The sequence below is a fragment of the Watersipora subatra genome, chromosome 2 (genome assembly GCF_963576615.1).
Source record: "Watersipora subatra chromosome 2, tzWatSuba1.1, whole genome shotgun sequence".
Taxonomy (NCBI): Eukaryota; Metazoa; Bryozoa; class Gymnolaemata; order Cheilostomatida; family Watersiporidae; genus Watersipora; species Watersipora subatra.
Window position 1 is genome coordinate 63,807,474 of NC_088709.1, and position 20,198 is coordinate 63,827,671.

Sequence of the window (20,198 nt, forward strand, 5' to 3'; positions counted from 1 at the left end):
GATTAACGCGGTGGTAGAGTTGTTTTTGTGTTCGCACACAAAGGAGGAAACTTGACTTGACGTGGCATAACGACCTTTTCTTCGTTCAACAATATATTCTATAATCGGTTATCGTCAGCTAGCGTCACCTTATAACGTAGAAAAAGTATTTGAACTTTCGGTAGTGTGTAGCTTATGTAATTAACGTTGACAAATAGGTATCTATACTCATTTAAACTTGCCTCTTTCAATAGATTATTTGTACATAATTTTTTTGTAGTCCTCACGTACAACCATCAACACTTGTTTTTGCTTTTTTTATTAGTTTGGTTTTTTCATGCGTAGTTTGTACTAATCAAGCTTTTATAGGTAGTTTTCGCTGTTTGAAAACATAATCTCTACTGTAGTGTGGTGCATATAACATATCCATGAAGTTTAGCTACCTAGGTAGGCTATATATACCTTTGTTTTCGACTAATTGTTTGTTAAATTGGGCTATTATTGTAACTGTTTTATTTACAAGTTTTCATTCAGCAGCCAAACTATAGTGAAATATTTCAATAAATTTTTCTCTGAAAATGCCATCACTGTACTGGGCGGGGCTATTTAACCAATGTGGCCCGGACGTTTGTCAACAATTACACGTCATACGTTTATTAGTTAGTTTTTTAGCATTTAATTCGTCATTTGAATTTTACCCTTTCTGAACTTGAGCCCTCGCTGACAGTTATGAGGCTCGGCAACTAGTTGATCAGCATTTTAAGTAATTTTTATGGCGCCTTATAGTGCCTCGCGTTGCGTGTTCACAACTCAGTTGTGAACACGCAACGCGACTTTGTAAAAGTAAGGTGCAATATATTGGTATTACGGTAGCATAACTGTAGATCTGGTTATATTAACAATGGTACATCAATAGGCACCCGTTAGCTAATAGAAATTGAACTATGTATGTACTGTAAAACTAGAGCTAATGGCGAATTATAGTGTGCCGAGTTTGCAACTCGAGTTGTACAACTCGAGTTATATTTACCAACTCGAGTTTGTAAATATAACCTGAGTTGTACAACTCGAGTTACACAACTCGAGTTCATCAAAAATTCAAGCCGAGTTCTTTCAACAGCAACTCAAGTTCAACAACTCGGCTTGAGAACATGGAACGAGAAGCACAGTAAGGCGCCATACTAAACAACTCATCATTTCATTTTCTCTAGCTATATTTTCTATATGGAATTTTTTTTGTGCATCATTAAACGTTGTTGAAATAATTTCTATGTTCATTTTCGGTGTTCATTCAGTTTTTTGTCTGACTTTAGAAAGATAACTCTTTTTTTCATTTGAAAAAGAAGTTGCCCGGCTCCCACATAGATTGTTTTTTAGTTTGTATTTTACATTCTACAATTGTTTTTGTCTAGTTATATTTATAGAAATAAATATGTGCAAATATCGCCAGTATATATAATTTAAATGTGTCTATATATTTAAATTATTATTATTAAATGTCCTGTAAATAAGACACCCCAATTACTCACCTTGCTTTTTTACAATCTCGTGTTAGATTTGCGTATAACACAACTCGAGTTCATCAAAAACCCAGGCCGAGTTGTACAACTCGGCAACTCGAGTTGTACAACTCGAGTTGCGAACACGCAACGCGAGGCACTGTAAGGCGCCATAAATTTTAGTCATTTTTTATTTTTTCGATAGGAAAAATCTGGAAGGTAATAGCTACATTTGCTTGTTTTTACATGATTGCAATAATGCGTGAATTATATAAAAGTAATTTTATTTAGCTATAATTCTCCATTTCGCAATGTTTAAGAACTATAGGGTCTCTATACTTGGCACCTCATATTGCGGTAAACTGTCATCGTGGTGTAAAAATAATGTGTCATATTCCGTAGCACATATTTTAATCAATGAACCCCAAATATTTTTGCTTTGCAATGTGGTCTATGAGTGTAGCCTCTGCATATCTCTACATTTCAAAGGATGTAGGTAATGCATTGCATATCATTCTGTCCTTTGCAAAGTAGTCTACATAGTTGCACTAATATAGGGAAATTCTGCATGGTAGGTTGCCTGGTAAGCGCTAATGTTGATATCGTATAGTCAAAAAATCGTATGGAGGTGTATAGAAACCATTGTAATTATATAAAGCAAACATTCCCTAGTAATAATCATCGAAATTTCATACAAGTATTGTACATATTAAAAATTAGAAACAAAATGGTATGTTGACCTTAGTAACTATAGTTACCTACAGTAACTTTACTGTATTTATCGGTTATGATCTGCATTAAAATGTAACGTTGCAACATGCTATGTGCAGTACGTACCAGAGAGTTCCTACCTTCAAGACATGTATGTATAACATAAACATTGAATTCACTTTAAATAAGGTTAGCTTACTAAACACTTACTTAAAGCTAAGTTTCAGTATGTTTTTAACTATTTTACGGAATTTCAATTTTTTATCACTAAAATTTTATCTCATATCGCTTTCTAGCTTTGTTTTCACTATAACTTTTAGCTGGCCTGATTAAAACCTTTTTTCAACCTAATTTGTCAAGAAAGCCTGAGCAATGTTATTCTCAAAAATGTTCTGTTTAATACATAATGAAGTCAATTTTTTGTTAGCGTGTTAGTGAAGTTCTCTGATCACTGACCTGCTGTTCGAAGGGATTGCAACTCCAACTTTGCTACTGGGTTTAAAGAGAAAATATTACTGTTTTACACACGAGAAATGTTGAACTGAAAGAAATCGATCATGTCTCATTCAAACATTTTGAAAATATTTTTGGCAAACAGCATGCCGGTGTCTTTGCTATTTTGACAAATGTAGTAAGCACACCGACTGCTAAATTTGAACTCGGGCAAACATTTTGTTATATTTGTATGATGAAATAAGACTTGTATGGTGTAGTGAAAAAATCATCATGTTCCACTTCGTAAGGTGGAAAAATCGTATAAAAAGGTAATTGTATCGTGAGGGTGCACTGCAGTTTAAAATACAGCTAATTCATGTCTGCTGTGTTCATTTTTTTTGCAGCTAGTCTGTTCAGCTCGCAGCCATATGTTGTTCGGTGCATGAACAGTATTAGTTATAAGTAATTTAGTTGGGATAAAAGCTATATCCATATATGTCAACATTTACACTGGTTAGGGAATGTTGTTGATGGCTAGGCGATTGTTGAGAAACCTTAGCTGGCACAAGCTTGCAATATATGCTTCTTTCGTCAACAGCTAATTTGCATTGTAAACAGGCTATTCTATGTTAATGTTGTAGATATATATTATTTCTACGGTGTAATTAAAATTTTAGCAGCCAATATTAAGCATGAATATATGACTCTAGCCAAATGACTTGGCTATTCTTTTTATGTAGTGTTATACAATATGTTATAGTGTTAATTATAAATATAAATTATAATAGTGTTAGTATAATATAGCGTAAAAGTGGTAACAATAGCGAAGTCTGTGAATTTTGTGAAAAAATATTACTGGGTTGACAACTCCACGACCAAGTTCTTTCTTAGCCATATGGCCTTCTATTTATTTATTTGAAAGTGCAAAATTTTAATGGCTTGGATAACGTATCGTTCCATTTCTGTTTCTATTGTCTCAGGCTTTGAAAAACTTAATTCACTTTTCAAGTTGTTGTTACACACTTGTTACTCCAGTTTGTCGGCTCATGTTCGTTTATTTTTGTAGATTAACAGCTCAATATGGGTTTATCTATCTCATCCTTATTCGCCAGAATCTTTGGCAAAAAGGCCATGAGGATTCTTATGGGTAACTAACTTATTTCCGATTATTGGCATATGCTTGGAATGTTAATTCTTCCTCCCAGTATCTCATTTATAGTTTTTTTTTCAAACCGAAATTATATAAGGTTTTAACCAAATATTTTAGATAGGTCGTTAAAATATTCTCAAATTTGTCTAAATTTGGACAATATTCAGAGAAGCTTTGGTTTGCCTTCCAGGAAGTTAGAAAAACCAAAAATTAATATAACAGATAGGTTGCGCTGACAAGTTAAATAATTTCAATTTAATATCTTTAAATTTTAAATGATTGTTTGAATTAAATTGAAATTGTTAAATTAAAATTAATTAATTCATTTAAATTTAATTAATTGAAATTGACTAAATTAAAATGATTAAATTTAAACTGACAATATTTTATGTTATCTTCGCCTAGCTACATGCCTTTCGTTCCAGCGAAGGCCATTACACCCAAATTGCTCGATTTGCATTAGATATATCATACCTTGTACGGCATTTAACATTGCTAGTATCATATCATAGCTATAGTATAGAACTAGAGCTAGAGTATTAAAATCTATTTACAAATTATTTATTTCAAACTTGCATGACATTCACTCACTCTTTTCTACATGAGGTGATGTGATAATAGGCATGGATAAGTCCTGATACATCAGCAAAACTCTTAGTAATCTTCTTTACTTACCAATTCACCCTTATCACTTCGGTGCTCAAGTTTTGGGTTCGACTTCCTTGCTTTTCAACTTTTGTCTTATAATAATAGCTTCACATTCCTCGGGTGGTTTTTGCCTTAGCAGACCTTAGGTTGTACTGGGTAGCTGTTTGATTATATCCAGCCCTCATTAAATTCGGTCTCATTGTTAAAAGTGAAGATATCAACAAACATTTATCTTTTTTATAACAATATCATCACGCACCTGTTTTTTAATTCGCGTTTTTGACTTTTTATATCTATGATTCACAGTTGTCTTGTTTGTGTGTTTCAACCTTCAAATGATATTTAGTTAGTTAAGTTAGTAACAGCCAAAGTATTCTCTCATGTTTGAATTTGCTCCAACCTTTTGTAGTTGTTCTCACTTAAAGGTCATTATGACTTGAGTTTAGGTTTTTGGAAACTCTGGCTGGTAGTTTTTAATAGAAAGTCGGCGATTATGTTATGAAATCTCAAAATTTTCTCTCAATTTTAGTTGGTCTAGATGCAGCTGGAAAGACAACAATCCTATACAAAATGAAGCTGGGAGAGATAGTTACCACCATCCCAACAATTGGTTTCAACGTCGAAACAGTAGAGTATAAAAATATAAGCTTCACAGTCTGGGATGTCGGCGGTCAGGACAAGATTCGACCGCTCTGGAGACACTACTTCCAAAATACACAGGTGAGACTTATTCACTTTGTCTCTTAATTCTTTCACAGTGTCGAGTCTCGGCTTTAGAGCATTCTTTGGTACTAGAGAACATTTTTGGTTTTTTCCTAAACAAATTGCAGCAAAATATTTTGTGTGGTGTGATCATGGTAACTCTAGTTAAAGGTTTATCCTTCATCTTGACTTGCATTTTGCTGTCATTTCAGTCTCTCGCCTAGTATGTTGCGTTCAAAGGATTATTTTGGATCATAAAATGCAGTGGTGTAGTTAGTAAAAAGGGAGTAGGTTTCACCTATATTTTGGTGATTCTATCTGTCGATTGAAAAAACCTTTCTCTTCTGTAGCATACGTCGGCAGCTTGTATTGTGTAATTAATTTTAGCCTCAGAATTTTCATGCTTTGAAATAAATTGAATAATTCTACATATCAAGGTTACTCTAACAAGGTTAGGTAACTGGTTCTGGTTGATTTTTGTTTCATGGATGTTTTTGTGGACTGTCTGGCTATTATCCAAGATTATTTTCCGTTCGGTTATCAGATAATATCTGCTGTTTTCACAGCTGCAAACATTGTTTTTTAGATAGTAGAAAGCTAAAAATTTATGATGCTATGATTTATTTGTTAAAAAACTAGTGTAACGCCTGTTCACATTATTTCCCTAGAATAGTTGAAGGTCGAAATCAGTCGTTACATATTTCTTTGTATTGCTTTGTATTGCTGTAGTGCAATACAAGATTGTATTGCTTGAATTGCAATACTCGTTGAATTCATACATACTTTGTCTGTCAGCAAATTAATACCATCCACTGTTGGCACATTCTTCCAGTTCTGTAATGCATAGCTGCCCTAGTTTATGACACAGCCACGTCTTAGTTGTTTATTGCTCCAGGGTCTGATATTTGTCGTGGACAGTAATGACAGAGAGAGAATAGAGGAGGCCAAGTCTGAATTGGAACGAATGGTAGGTATAAGTCCTCACTCAACATGCTCCGTCATAACTATACAAACTCTCCTCCTTTATTCTGGCTCAGCTAGTAGGGGGCTCTATGCTCTTCAGTTGCTGCAACAGTTTGCATGTTCTCTCTAGTATCACCTAAAATGAGAGACTTCATGATATCCTTTTAATTGTCGTTCCCTCGGAGATGATAGCATATTTGAATGTTTACAAGGTTATATCTTTGTGCTCTGAGTTTGGATGCTTTTGGTGACTAAAAATTTAGAAATGTAATTACAGTATAACCTATACATGCTATCATCTCTGCTCACGATACGTATAATCTCAGCAAAGAGTTGTATCTGCACCTAAAGTAATTCGTACATACTATGTATGATGTTTGAGATTCTTCGACACTACGCAGTTTAAAGTGGTTAGTATAAATTACAAATACAGAATTGAGCATACTTTATATTACTATAAATGAAGAAGGGTCTGTTCTGATCACTTCCTGCACCAGCAGGTAAAGAAGAAACAGTAATATAACTATGAGTTATGAACACAGAGACTCATGTTCACTATAAACTTTAGCTCAACAGCATCACAGTGTTCACAGTTCAGTACAAGAGCTTGATATAGGTCATGACCTCATACCATGGTCTGGAATTCACTACTAACAAACCTCACCAGAGTGGAATGTGCGAAAGACACACATTTTATTGTTTACAGCTGTGTATCGTCACATGTCGACATATGGAAGTGAGTAGCGCTTTTATTGTCTTTTTCTGATGTATGTGGTAACTCTATTGTTTGCGTATATAGCTAAATGAGGATGACCTGAGGGACTCTACACTGCTAATATTTGCCAACAAACAGGATCTGCCCAATGCCCTCTCAACTAGTGAACTAACGGACAAGCTCGGTTTAAATAACCTTAGAAACAGAAAGGTGAGTGATTTGTAAACACAGGTCATTCGCATTATGTGTTGAATGTATTACAGAGAAAGGTGGGGGGGGGGTTAAAATTTCATGTCATGTTTTGTTCATTAGCATCAAAACTATCTCGTTGTCAAACAGCTCAATTCAAGGTCACGCACAGCATTCTCACTCTTTGAATATATACCCTTTGTAAAAGTTGGGTTTTTCCTCCAAATATTGATTCCTTTCGTGTTTCCATCCTCTCAGAAGACTTTAAGGGAGTTGCTTAACTTAAATATGGCTGTCTTACTAGAGATACACTGAAAGTGCTGATTGAGCCTGTAGTGCAATGATCTCTTACTGCTTGTGTCTCATACCCTAGTACACTTATATTTCGCTAGTATTTAGTTTCGTGAGTAGCATACAGAGTAAAATTTCACTGCACCTTAATTTCGCAGCTCTGGTGAGTGCGAAAATATAGTGATGTGAAAATAAATGCAGTGGAACAAACATAACTAGATTCCTCAGGTTCAGTTCACTGCAGGCCTGTATTCACTGGTTGCAAGTTGGGGCGGCTAATGTTAGGCGACTAGTTATGAACACCTGGGGGTGTTGAGGGGGCGGTGTAAGCCCCCCAACTGGTTTTTCTTATGTAGGGCCTCAGCCGAGCTTCTCGTGTGAAGTTTTAAAACATTTTATCGGAAAGTATCAAGATTTTTCTATCTTTTGAGATTAGTTTTGTTTTAGGTGATGTGACTGACGAGACGTTTTAAAATTAAAATAGGCAAAATTTGATCGCAGTTAAAACGTTCAGAAAAAGACCTTTTTCTTTTGAGCGTTTTAACAAAGATCAATTTTGCCGATTTTATTTTAAGTTCACACGGTGGTTTCAACGCTTTCAATGGGACATGACCACGCGGATGTGTGGTAAAACTTGATATTTTGCAAACCTTTATAAAGGTCGTTAACAAGAATATTTTGCCACTGATGATGATAATAATGACGCCTAAGAACTACTAAAAGTTGATGTTTGTCTCTATGGCTTTGAATAAAGTGATATTCTACAGCAATAAAAACCGTCTCCATAGTCGTCGGGCAAATAACTTTTCGAATAAATGATGTTGAGGTCGAGTTATCTGAAGTAATTTATCATTGCGTGGGAACGGACCAAACAAATCCATTCCAGTTAACCTTGTGTTTGAGATGAAATGTTACATTTTATCCGAGGGCGAGTTATCCGAGTTTGACTGTACTTAGCCGCGGAAAGTTCCTAAAAATTTGGGACGGCTCAGCCGGCAAGCTGCTCCAGGGAATACAGGCCTGGCTCACCGATAAGAAAAAAATTTCAATTTGGGACTAGTTTGTAATTGCGAACCGCAGGTAGAATGGTGTGGGTGAGGTCGATAATGCAATTTGATCGCTTGCTGCCATTTGTTTCTTGGACTATCTATGAACAAAGCTATTTAATTTCGCGGTTTCGTTCGTTCGTTATGATAGTTTAGTTTCGCACTTTAAATTTTCGCGAGAGGATGACTCCGCGAAAATTAGATGAGGCGAATACATAAGTGTCCTAGGGCACATCACTTCTTCGGTGCATCATAGATTGTTCATTAGCAGTATTTCAATCGTGTATGACACGGCGGAAGGGCGTAGGTCAATATGCATTCGACAATGACTTGGCCTGGTAAAAAATGTATGAACTTTTTAGATTAATAACAAGATTAGATGAATTAGCTTGTTGTTTCTCAAAGGCTGCAAGAGTGAAGGTCATTCGCACATGCTGTGTTGGCTACATGATCTGGTTAAATCCTCTTCTTTTCGTCGCAATGCTAGACAAGCAAGCTAGTTTAGACTGTTGTTATTCTTTTCAGTCTTGCTTTATCTAATATGTCGATCAGAGGCTATATTGTTATACACAAACTGGTTCATAATTTATAAAGTGTAGATGACTTATAGCGTATAAGTTACAGCGTATGTAGATACTGATTGAAGGCGGGTTAGCTCACAATTTATCACTTTCCACATTCAGGGCGGTGACAAACGCAATTGGTGAATGTGATATTGTTCAATTGGATTCTCCTGCGGGTAATTTTCTATCCTTTAAAATTAGCGCATACAACGTAACTTTAAGTAGCTTCAAGATATGCATAGGGCTAAGGAAAGGTTTGTAACATAGACTAATTTAGTAGCAAATATCTTTTCATGGATACCTCTTTGGTGTACGAATAGGAAATTGAAAAGCACCCTGATTATTTGAAATTTACCAATTCCTTTCGCCGAAGGGTTGGTCTTCAAATACATGTAGTTGATCATTACCCTTACAATGATGGAAAGCTTCATAGTTTTATAGCCTTGAAAATTTCTAAAATGTGTGGAACTATGAAGACAGATACTACCGCTGTCTGATGGCTAACACTTTGGTTTCGTGCTACAGTATTCTAACAAATCTATTAACTGTGTATCATACCAATATTGGGGACAAATGATCTTGCAATCTGAAATGTGAAATAATCTTGCGAATTCATGTTTAGAAAGTATTATTTTCACGGGGTGATCTATTCTAGAATTCCAATTCAAAAGTGTTTTTAGCTGAAATAGTCGATGTATGTGAGACCCATAAATTATTTTTACATTTGCTAAAGTTTATGCATCATTGCAAAGGTGCTACGATAAAAATAGACATCGTGTGACGCCTTTCAAGTTAGCCTCAGCTGATTGGGTGTTGTCAATTTTTGTTAACTGTTTCCAATTGTCTTTGCAAATGTTTGGTTAATATTTAGTGACAGTTACTAGTAAATTGAGATATATGTAGATAAGTAATAGCCATGGTACTACAGTCTTGACAGAAGTGTGGTTCTTTTGCAGTGGTTTATACAAGCAACATGCGCGACGCAAGGCACTGGATTGTACGAAGGCTTGGACTGGCTGTCTGCCACTCTTTCACAGTAACCCTAGTTTCTCTAGTTGCAGTCATTCTCAGTCTTTAATAACAGATCACGTTTCTTCGACAGCATTCCGAATTTGATAGGCAGCGAACATTCTATCAGTCTAAATATTTGTGCTGCAGCGAAGGAGTGCTCGAGAGGTCACGGGAGGCATTGCGTGACACCATGCCAAATAGATTTTATTTATTATGGTACGAAAGGAAACAATACTATCTTTTCATTATCCTGCTGTTTAGTTGGTATGAAGTAAATGTAACATGTGAGTATTGCATTTTGTCATTTTTGCTGATTATCTGTTTACTAATTAATGCTTGTTATATTATAATCTTCATGTATGGCCTCATATATCCGCAACAAAAATATCAATAAATGTGGCCCCATGCAAATTGTATCAACCCTCCAGGTGATTTACATATTTTGTCTCTAGTCTAAAAGATTACATTTGGTAGCGTCTCTACACTGCTCAAAGTCTGTGTCTGCTAATGGTATGTAATATGATTGTAATATTGCATGTAATGTATTAAACTTAGCATAGACAAGTCAGGCATGGAGAGTCAGGCATAGAGTTGTTCAATCTTCATATCACATAGGGTAGACAATTCTCATTTTATGCCTTTCCCATTTGAAAGTCAACATGCTTGCGCGTTTACATGTAGAGTATTTGCAATAGCCTTTTTTTTGGCTCAACAAAACAGACTTTAGTGATTCAGTTTAAATTTCAATTCATTGTAGGGATTTGTGTGAAAAGGAAAGTTATGACCTTTTAAGTTTAAGCTGTCTCCAAAGTACAGTCATAAGTTTACATGGCTTCACTCAATAAAAAACTTGAAATCAGTTAATTATTAGCATTAGTAAAGTAGCTTTATTAACAACCTGTGGTCAGTAGTAGTAACCGCAACCAATTTTGCTATAAACTATCCATCAAGAAGAGAAACAGTTCTAATTATCAGTTGGTAGTGCTTGCATGCATCTATGACTATATTCATATTAGACAAATGCCCTGCATGGCATAGGCAATAGAATAGTTGTCTAATGAATTTGAGTAACTTACCTAGAAAGCTAGATCTTTATTAAAATAACACCTGCGTTTTGAGCAAGCTTAACCATCGTTACACATATCAGTCAGCATTGCTAGCTAATAACACCAAGCAAGCGCTTGTATATTCAGAATTTTGTGTAGAAAAGAGTGTTATATAGTAACAGATTCTGGCTAAAACCATTACCCGTCTTGTCATTCTGTAATTCATCTGTCACGGCTCACCGTCAGTCATCGGTTCGTTGTCATATCGATCGGTATCATTTTTTTTGCTCAAAAATTTGTTTTGTAATTGATATCAAAATTCTGTTTCTATGACTTGTAGAAGCACATTCTGAGCTTCAATTTAACACCAAGAACAAGCATTTTGGTGTAGCAGCTGATTCACAAAATCTGAATGGGTGGAGCTCTAACATTTTTTATTGATGGACATGTATCAAAAACTTCTGCATCAAACACAATGATTTGTGGGTGGTTAATGAGTACCTAGCTTCCGAACAGTGTGCATAATTTCAGCTCTCTATGTCCATTTTGAGCAAAAATAGGTTTTAAAAGGTACAAGATGACCTTATTCAAGTGTGAGTTTCTCAACCAATGTAATGACTATTTGCCTGATGAATTCATTGGATTCTACAGCTTAATGCTACACGAATATTCCACAGCTTAATGCTACAGGCAGCTAATGATCTACAGCTCTTTCTAATACATAGGCGTTACTCAGTAACGGAGATCGGTAGCGCATTTTCACCCACATAGCGACATATATCGTCCAAGGATCCATTAATCTTCCGTAGCTCAATGGTTTAGCATATCGTCTGGGGAATAATATGTTCCAAGATCAAATCTTCCGCTATACAGATTCTTCATAGCAATATTTGCATAGCTATAGCTAGACAAACCGAAGAACATGAATTTTGCGATTTATATATGTAAATTTTGGACAGTTTTAAAAATTGATTTATGCTGCACAGTTTTAAAAATTGATTTATACTGCAGTTTTAAAAATTGATCTATACTGCAGTTTTAAAAATTGATCTATACTGCAGTTTTAAAAATTGATCTATACTGCAGTTTTAAAAATTGATTTATGCTGCACAGTTTTAAAAATTGATCCACTCTGGACATTTTAAAAATGGATCTATTCTGGACAGTTTTAAATTTGATCTCTTTCTGTAGTTCAAATAGTCATCATATCTCTTGTGACTAATTTTATAAAACAATTTTTTCTATATAGTAATTAGAGTTGATGTTTTTATGTAGTTTAAATATGATCATTATGTTTAAATTTCAAAAAGCTATGTCTTCTGTATACTGCCAAAACTCAATATTATAGAATTAGTCAAGTGTTTCTTATACCATCTATTCTTTTGTTAAATAAATGACCAAGACAATTCTTAATGCTTTGTTAATTATTCTTGAAATGTTTTAGCAGAAAAGCCTTCCATTGTAAAGTATTGTTCGCGCATAGCGTTCAGTTCCCCTTTACGCTTCATTTCTCAAGCTGGCCAGTCAGTGTCAATCATGAACATTTGGCAGCCATTATCGTTGGTGCTGTCACTGATATTGGTCACATCTACAGCGGGTTGTATGCATGGGTGCAACTGCACTATTAGTATATTAAAATGTGCTGCTGACTCTCTTGTCTTTAATAAAACAACCATCTTTGTGAATTATCAGGTCCTTCCCAATCTCACTACTATACCAGCTGAGAGCATTCAGGTAAGTTTGTTTAAAACTTAAACCTTTTTGAAATTGGAGTTAAACAAAAAAACTTTCAGCAATTCTAGTGTATAAAGTTCATAATAGATCTGCGTGTACTACGCTCGTGCATCACCTGATTCTAGATTTCCTTTGGTAGTTAAAAGAATACTCCTATTATCGGCTATAGGAATGTTTACCAACTTTTTAACTAAAAGCTTAAAAATTTCCTGTTAGCAAATTTTTATAGTAGTCTGGTGAAAGTGTTGTCAAGATATCATAAGTGATTGTACAGTTCTTGTAACAAAGTACATAGAATAGCTTTTCCTCCTAATACATGAACATCAGTAAAGAGGGAGGAGGCAACTTCCTATATCATACTCAGTATGCAGTCATCGCTTGTAGAGAGTAATATTATTGTAGTTACTAGCTGTATGGTATGAACATACATTAGATAGTCTATTAATTTCCTTAAATGTCTTGTCGGAAGTCTTTTTTGCATTTATTTGTTGTATACTCTGCTGTATACTTGGGATAAGTTTTATTAGTTGTAACGTCTATAAATTCTCTTCCAGGTTTACATCTATTGTTTTATATTCACTGGTATTTTATTTGCTCATGGACAGTCATAAATCTATGACAATAAATTGTTCATTAGTACATAGAGCTACGAAGCAAAGTATTAATAATTGTTTACTATTTTATTTTTAACAGCATTCAAAGGAGTGGACAACTCATCATTCAGAGTTTTACCAGTTTGCGGAAACTATATTTTCAACAAAAACATTTTAACAATTGACTACATTTATTTTGTAGGTGACTAATAAAAGCTCAGACTTGGATATGCTTATTATAAATAACCACCTGCTGCTGGCAAGTACCTGCTGCAAGTACTCTCTATAATTAATAGAAAGTATTTTATCATGAATATCTTTAAATAACTCATTTAAACTTCAATTTGTAATGCTGTTTGCTGCTTTTATATATTTGCTGCTTAATTTTTAAAAATAACTAAGATTTGAAGACATAAATTTATTTTAATAAATTTTTAAAAAACTTTTGTAAAAAAAATTAAAAAAAAACTTTTGTAAGTTAAACATTTAGCTAATATATTGTCAAATAGCTGATCAACAGGAAGACACTGTTAACGTGAATTTTACCAATATTTTATATTGGTAAAATTCTTGGGATAATATACTAATAGGAGTCAGTAAACTAACAGCAATTAGATTGTAATTCTGAACACAGTTTTTCTGAGATTCATTGCAAAGGTCTTATATTGCACTTATTGTTGATTACATGTTGAGTTTTAAATTTCAATTTTTGTACAGTTTTAAGAAATAAAAGTAAAATTATTAGATTTAGTACAATAATATTTGTTAAAGAATAACCACTTACACGTCACATATGCAAAAACTAGCTAGAGTTGAAAAATCTTTTATACCAAAGACTGAAATACTAAACTATTAACAAATATAAAAAATAAATAAATACTTTTAGATCTAATGAAAAATGTTGATCTGCACAAATGAATAACAATGTGAACAAAAGTAAATAAGCAAAGGTCAATACAAAGAAAAGTTAAAAAAAGTAAATACACAAAAAATTTGTTACATTAAAATAAATTGAAATTGAAATAAGTAAACAAATAAATAAAATCAAATATATAGGCAAAGGTAAATTATATCAAACAAATAAAAAAGGTAAGAGAGATCAGAGAAATATACCAACAAAATTGTAAAAACGAAATACGTGAGTAGATGTTGCTATGTTAAACCCCTATCTCTTGAGTTCCATTCTATTATATTAAACCTATCTTCTGTTTGTAAAACATATCTCTTGAGTTCCATTCTGTTATATTAAACCTATCATCGGTTTGTAGAACATATCTCTTGAGTTCCATTCTGTTATATTAAACCTATCATCTGTTTGTAGAACATGTCTCTTGAGTTCCATTCTGTTATATTAAACCTATCATCTGTTTGTAGAACATATCTCTTGAGTTTCATTCTGTTATATTAAACCTATCATCTGTTTGTAGAACATGTCTCTTGAGTTCCATTCTGTTATATTAAACCTATCATCTGTTTGTAGAACATATCTCTTGAGTTTCATTCTGTTATATTAAACCTATCATCTGTTTGTAGAACATACCTCTTGAGTTTCATTCTGTTATACTAAACCTATCATCTGTTTGTAGAACATGTCTCTTGAGTTCCATTCCAGTATACTTGAGGTGAAAAGAATCTTGATAACTGAAAACCCGATGCTTAAGAGAGTCATGTATAATCCAAGAGGAAACAACACCAAGACACTCACGATGCTTAGTCAGAAGTTGGCTATTTTCAGCAATCCAAACTTAAGTACTATAGACATCAGATACTGGTAGGTAAAAGTGTTATTTATTTTTAAAGCTGACTGAGTCATGTGAGTTTGAATTTGTTCTGAGCAGATTTTTCTAAAACCTATAAAAAAATAAATAACTTATCCAAAAAAACAACAGTCAGTTTAAAAGCCAAAATTGTAAGGGAAACTACGGTTGTTTCCACAAATACATTGGTAAGTTTCTTGTACCTCCACCTTTTAGCTTGCATACGTAATAATATCAAGAGATGATTAAGGGAACCATTCTTTAAATATCATATATGTAACTTTGTAGTAGCTTGATTACTAAATGAGTAATTTATATATATATATATATATATATATATATGTATATATATATATATATATATACATATATATACATATATATATACATATATATATATATATAAAATTGTTTCCTCACCCCGGATACCCAGTATGGGTGGTAAATTTTGCTCTAACCCGGGTCTCCTACCAGAGACCTGGGAGTTTGAGCACTCGCCTCAAGATCTTAGCTGTTCCCAATAGCGCACTTTTCTGCAACTCACCTGAGTTGATTGTTGTTGGTATTTGGGCAAGCCACATTTTATGCGCCGGGGTTATTGCACCCAGTGCCCCAATGACTACTGGGATTACAGTTGTTCTTACATTCCAGCATTTTTCAATCTCTTCTCCAAGAGGGAGATATTTCTCTACCTTTTCTTTTTCTTTGTGGCTATATTGTAGTCATTGGGTACTGCTATATCTATTATAGTAGCCCTCTTGTTCTCCTTGTCTACCACCACTATATCTGGTTGGTTTGCTAGGACATGCTTGTCAGTTTGGATGTAGAAGTCCCAGAGGATCTTAGCACGGTCATTTTCATTCACCTTACCAGGAGCTTCCCAACAGTGTTGTGGTTTATTAAGGCCATACTCATCCCATAGACTTCTATACACAATACCTGCGACATGATTATGCCGCTCAGTGTATGCGTTCCCTGCTAGCTGCCTGCATCCACTGATGATGTGTTGGATGGTCTCAGGTGCATCTTTGCACAGTCTGCATCTAGGATCGTCTCTAGTGTGATAGATTTTCGTTTGGAGTTGCCTTGTTGGGAGCACTTGCTCCTGAGCTGCCATGATTAGCGACTCTGTATTGGCCGTTAGGTTTCCTTTGTTCAGCCACATATATGTCTGGTGAAGATCGCCAACCTTAGATATTTGTTGGTGGTGAGCACCATGAAGAGGTTTCGTGTGCCAGTCGATTTCCTCATCATCTGGGCATAGGTCCGTTGTAAGAGCAGCCGATTGAAATTTAGCTAGCAACTTATCTGAGATGGCCATGGAGGCTGCATATGCTTTGATGCTTTGCTCCTCCTCTTTTACTGTCTGCTGTACACTTTTGAGTCCTCTACCCCCATCTTTCCTATCAAGATACAATCTAGTAGTATCAGATTTTGGGTGGAGTGCTCCATGCATGGTCAGCAGTTTGCGAGTTACTATATCTGTTTCTTTGATGGCTTCATCATTCCACTTTATTATGCCTGCTGGATATCTTATTACTGGCAGAGCGTAGGTATTTATTGCCATGATTTGGTTTTTGGCATTGAGCTGGCTCCGTAAGACCTGCCCAAGGCGTTTCTTGTATTCGGTAATGGCTTTGTGACGTACCTCGGCTTCGTGGTTGATGTTGCTTTGCATAACCCCCAAGTACTTGTACCCTTATTCTATACCTTTGATGGTACCATTTGGCATTCTTAGGCCATCTGTGAGCATAGAATGGCCTTTCTTAAGAATTAGCCTTCCACATTTCTCAATACCGAAGGTCATTCCGATGTCTTTGCTGTATACCTGAGTGAGGTGTATTAGCGAATCAATGTCCCTTTCTTTGTTAGCGTACAGCTTGATGTCATCCATGTAGAAGAGATGGTTTATCTTGGTGCCACTCTTAAACTGGTACCCATATTGAGTCTCCTCCAGCATATTGCTTAGAGGGTTTAGACATATGCAGAAGAGCAGTGGTGATAAGGAGTCACCTTGATAGATGCCTCGCTTAATTTGTACACTCGCCAGCTTTTTGCCATTAGCCTCCAGTTCTGTCTTTCATTTGGTCATTGACATCTTGATGAATGCCACAAGAGCAGGGTGAACATTGTACATACTGAGGCACTCAAGTATCCAACTATGGGGAATTGAGTCGTAGGCCTTTTTGTAGTCAATCCAAGCCATGGCAAGATTGGTTTGCCTTCTCCTGCTGTCTTGACAGACCATCCGATCCACCAGTAACTGATGTTTAGCTCCTCGGGTGTTGCGCCTAATTCCTTTCTGAGCACTGGTCATATAGTGACTCATGTGCTCTTCCAGTTTGTCTGCAACTATTCCTGAGAGCAGTTTCCAAGTGGTGGGCAAGCACGTTATTGGTCGATAGTTTTTGGGAATTGGCCCCTGCATTGGATCTTTTATCAGAAGTACAGTTCGTCCTTTGGTCAGCCATTCTGGATGGTCACCTTGTTCTATTAGGCATTTCATCTGCTTAGCCATTCTAGTGTGAATTGATGTCAATTTCTTTAACCAGAAGGCTTGAATCATGTCATGGCCAGGTGCTGCCCAGTTCTTCATACGCTGCACTTTGCACTTGATGTCCTTTTTGCTGATGGTGAGTCCTTGCTGAGCCACAGTGTGTTGATGGTTCTCTTTAAGCCTCTTCAGCCAATTTGCAGTGGTGTTATGAGTAGTCTCTTTCTCCCAGATGTCCTCCCAGAACTTTGAAGTGCTAGATCAGGGAGGCTTAGACATTGGCCTCTGCAGTTCACCTTTGAACTGGGAATACACTCTAGATGGATTATTGATGAACAGTTTGTTCATTCTCTTGTTATTCCGCTCTTTGGTGTACCGCTTCAGTCGTGCCGAGAGTGCTACTAGCTGCTGTTTGGCAGATTCTAGAGCTTCTATTGTGGCTTCCCTTTTTGGACGCTCCAAACTGTGGTTAGATCTCTCACTGAGCCTACTAACTTTCTTGCGCAAGTCTTTGATCTTATTTTGTAGCCTCAGCTGCCAGGATGGAATGGCTTAAAGCCTTGTTGGCATTGGCTTAATATCCATCTCCTCAAAGATGACGGTTGCTGTACTGTAGATTAAGGCATTAGTCTCACTGATTGATCCAATTGAGATCGACTCCAGTGCCATGTTAATGTCTTCTAACAGCTTCTTAGGTATGGCCTTGCTAACTCTTCGTAGTGGTACCCTGCTTCCATAATCATTAGCAGCTGACATCTTGTTGATGATATTTTCCGCAAGCTCTCTCACCCTTGGGTGAAGGTCCAAGTGCATGTTTTCTTCAACCCGTGAGTCAACACATGATCGTGTATGCGTGACAGTGTGTGTTGTTGTAACCTCCTCGTTGGTTGAGGTTACTTGGGTGAACTGTTCCCTAATTTCATCTACCTCTCTCTCTCTCTCTCTCTCTCTCTATATATATATATATATATATATATATATATATATATATATATATATATATATATATATATATATATATATATATATATACATGTATATATATATCTCTAAGTTTGTCGTCCATTGTTGTTATCGTCTGTCGTCTGTCATTTGGTGTCTGTCCAGCTACAGCAATTAAAATCTAGCAATAAAAAATCCGTATCGCAGAAGATTTCATCTGAAACTTTCCACTCACAAGGCAACAAGCTAACACTAGATACAATGGACTTATCGGGCGATTTGAGTAATTATCTGGGTTAAATTATGCATAGCAGCAACTCTGCACTACGTGCAACATTATCAAAGCTTGCTTTCACAGTTCTTATTAGTAAATTTAGCAAAATGGATACTAGCTTACTCAAATTAGCCACTGGCAACTACATTGCTTGCCACTGTTTACAAGCTGTTTTTAATACCTGTGCAACACGGGGAATTTGGCTGGTCTATATATAAATCTCAGCGTCCATCTGTCCAGTTATAGCACTAAGAATCAGCTGCACACTAGATTTAAACTCAGAAATTTCAGTTCCGCAAACAGGCATTTGCATTACACTATGCTGTCCAACTGGCTCCACTATAGAGAAATTGTGCGCATACTTGTTACATTGCCAATCTTTCATGGCTTCACGCTTAATACTTCACCTAGCAGTATGAGTGAAGCCATCCCAGAAAAGATATACCGTATGTGACCATATATTAAGAGAAATGTCTAAACTATTGCACTCATATCTCAATCATTGTATTAGCTGTAGTAAACACTGCAACCATGGGGATGTTTTAGAATGGGTGGCGTTTTAGCCTGTGTGCTACCTCTTTCCAAGGTTGGGTGGTGTACAATTTATTTTTTTTAAATACATGTATCTGGTATGTTTTGTATTTATTGCATCGATTAGATATATAGGCTAAAAAGTTTTGCTTTGAACTTGTGTGGTCCAGTGGACGCCTCCGGCTCAGCAGCTGGTAAAATATAAAAAGTGTTTTAGGCCACCAGAACCAAACACTCAAGACCTTCCAATGTATGCTAATAAAGTTTTATAGGATGGGTTTAGGAGTTATCTATAGTGTAAATACTGTGTCAGTTGTATATTGCTGCAAGTGGTGTATGTAAGATACTAGGGGTGTATAAAGAAAGGGGTGTATGGGGAAAGGGGGAAAGGGGAAAAGGGGTATGGGTATGGGAATAGGGGAAAGGGGTGTATAGAGGATAACATCAAGGATATAAATATAGATGAATATGGGTGCCTATGCCGTACCCTACTTTAAAATAAATATTTTTCTGATATTTTGTCATTCGTCGAAGAATCCAATGGCGCTGTTTCCTTTTGGAGGGCTGGTGCATTAGTGAGATATCATGGCTGCTAAACTTCAATATTAAATTTTAATTCCAATGTGGTTCAGTTCAGGTCTTCATTCACTCAGCTGAAAGCGTTCTTGTGCTTAGCATTCCGCCGTACTTTCTGTGTGCAGTTGGGTGTATCTTCCTGCGGAGGTATAGGGATAGCGCTTGGTCTTAACCTTAACTGACTGTCTTCTCGTGATTTGATAATGGCTGAAGATAACTTTGGTTCACTTTACTTGGTCTCTTAAAAGCGTGGCAAATGGTTTTGCAATTTAATGTTGACTTGCGTGTAGCCACACATCTTAACACTCAATGAACTCATCTCCATGACACTCTAGACTGATTAATTTTT

At 35.8% G+C, this 20,198-nt stretch overlaps 1 protein-coding gene across 1 annotated transcript; it reads left to right on the forward strand.

Moving 5' to 3' along the window:
• Positions 1-44: 44 nt before the first annotated feature.
• On the forward strand, positions 45-10,318 carry LOC137387680 (ADP-ribosylation factor 4). Its single transcript, XM_068074166.1, has 6 exons — positions 45-197; positions 3,691-3,771; positions 4,952-5,142; positions 6,020-6,091; positions 6,887-7,012; positions 9,848-10,318. The coding sequence occupies exons 2-6, from the start codon at positions 3,705-3,707 to the stop codon at positions 9,929-9,931; spliced, it is 540 nt and encodes a 179-aa protein (XP_067930267.1). The 5' UTR covers positions 45-197; positions 3,691-3,704; the 3' UTR covers positions 9,932-10,318.
• The last annotated feature ends 9,880 nt before the right edge of the window (positions 10,319-20,198 follow it).

Bases quoted from the DNA above. Each gene is read 5' to 3' on its own strand.
- LOC137387680 (XM_068074166.1), top strand. From the start codon at position 3,705: ATGGGTTTATCTATCTCATCCTTATTCGCCAGAATCTTTGGCAAAAAG. The intron at 5,143-6,019 runs GTGAGACTTATT...TTATTGCTCCAG, and splicing joins ACTACTTCCAAAATACACAG to GGTCTGATATTTGTCGTGGA. The intron at 6,092-6,886 runs GTAGGTATAAGT...TTGCGTATATAG, and splicing joins AGTCTGAATTGGAACGAATG to CTAAATGAGGATGACCTGAG.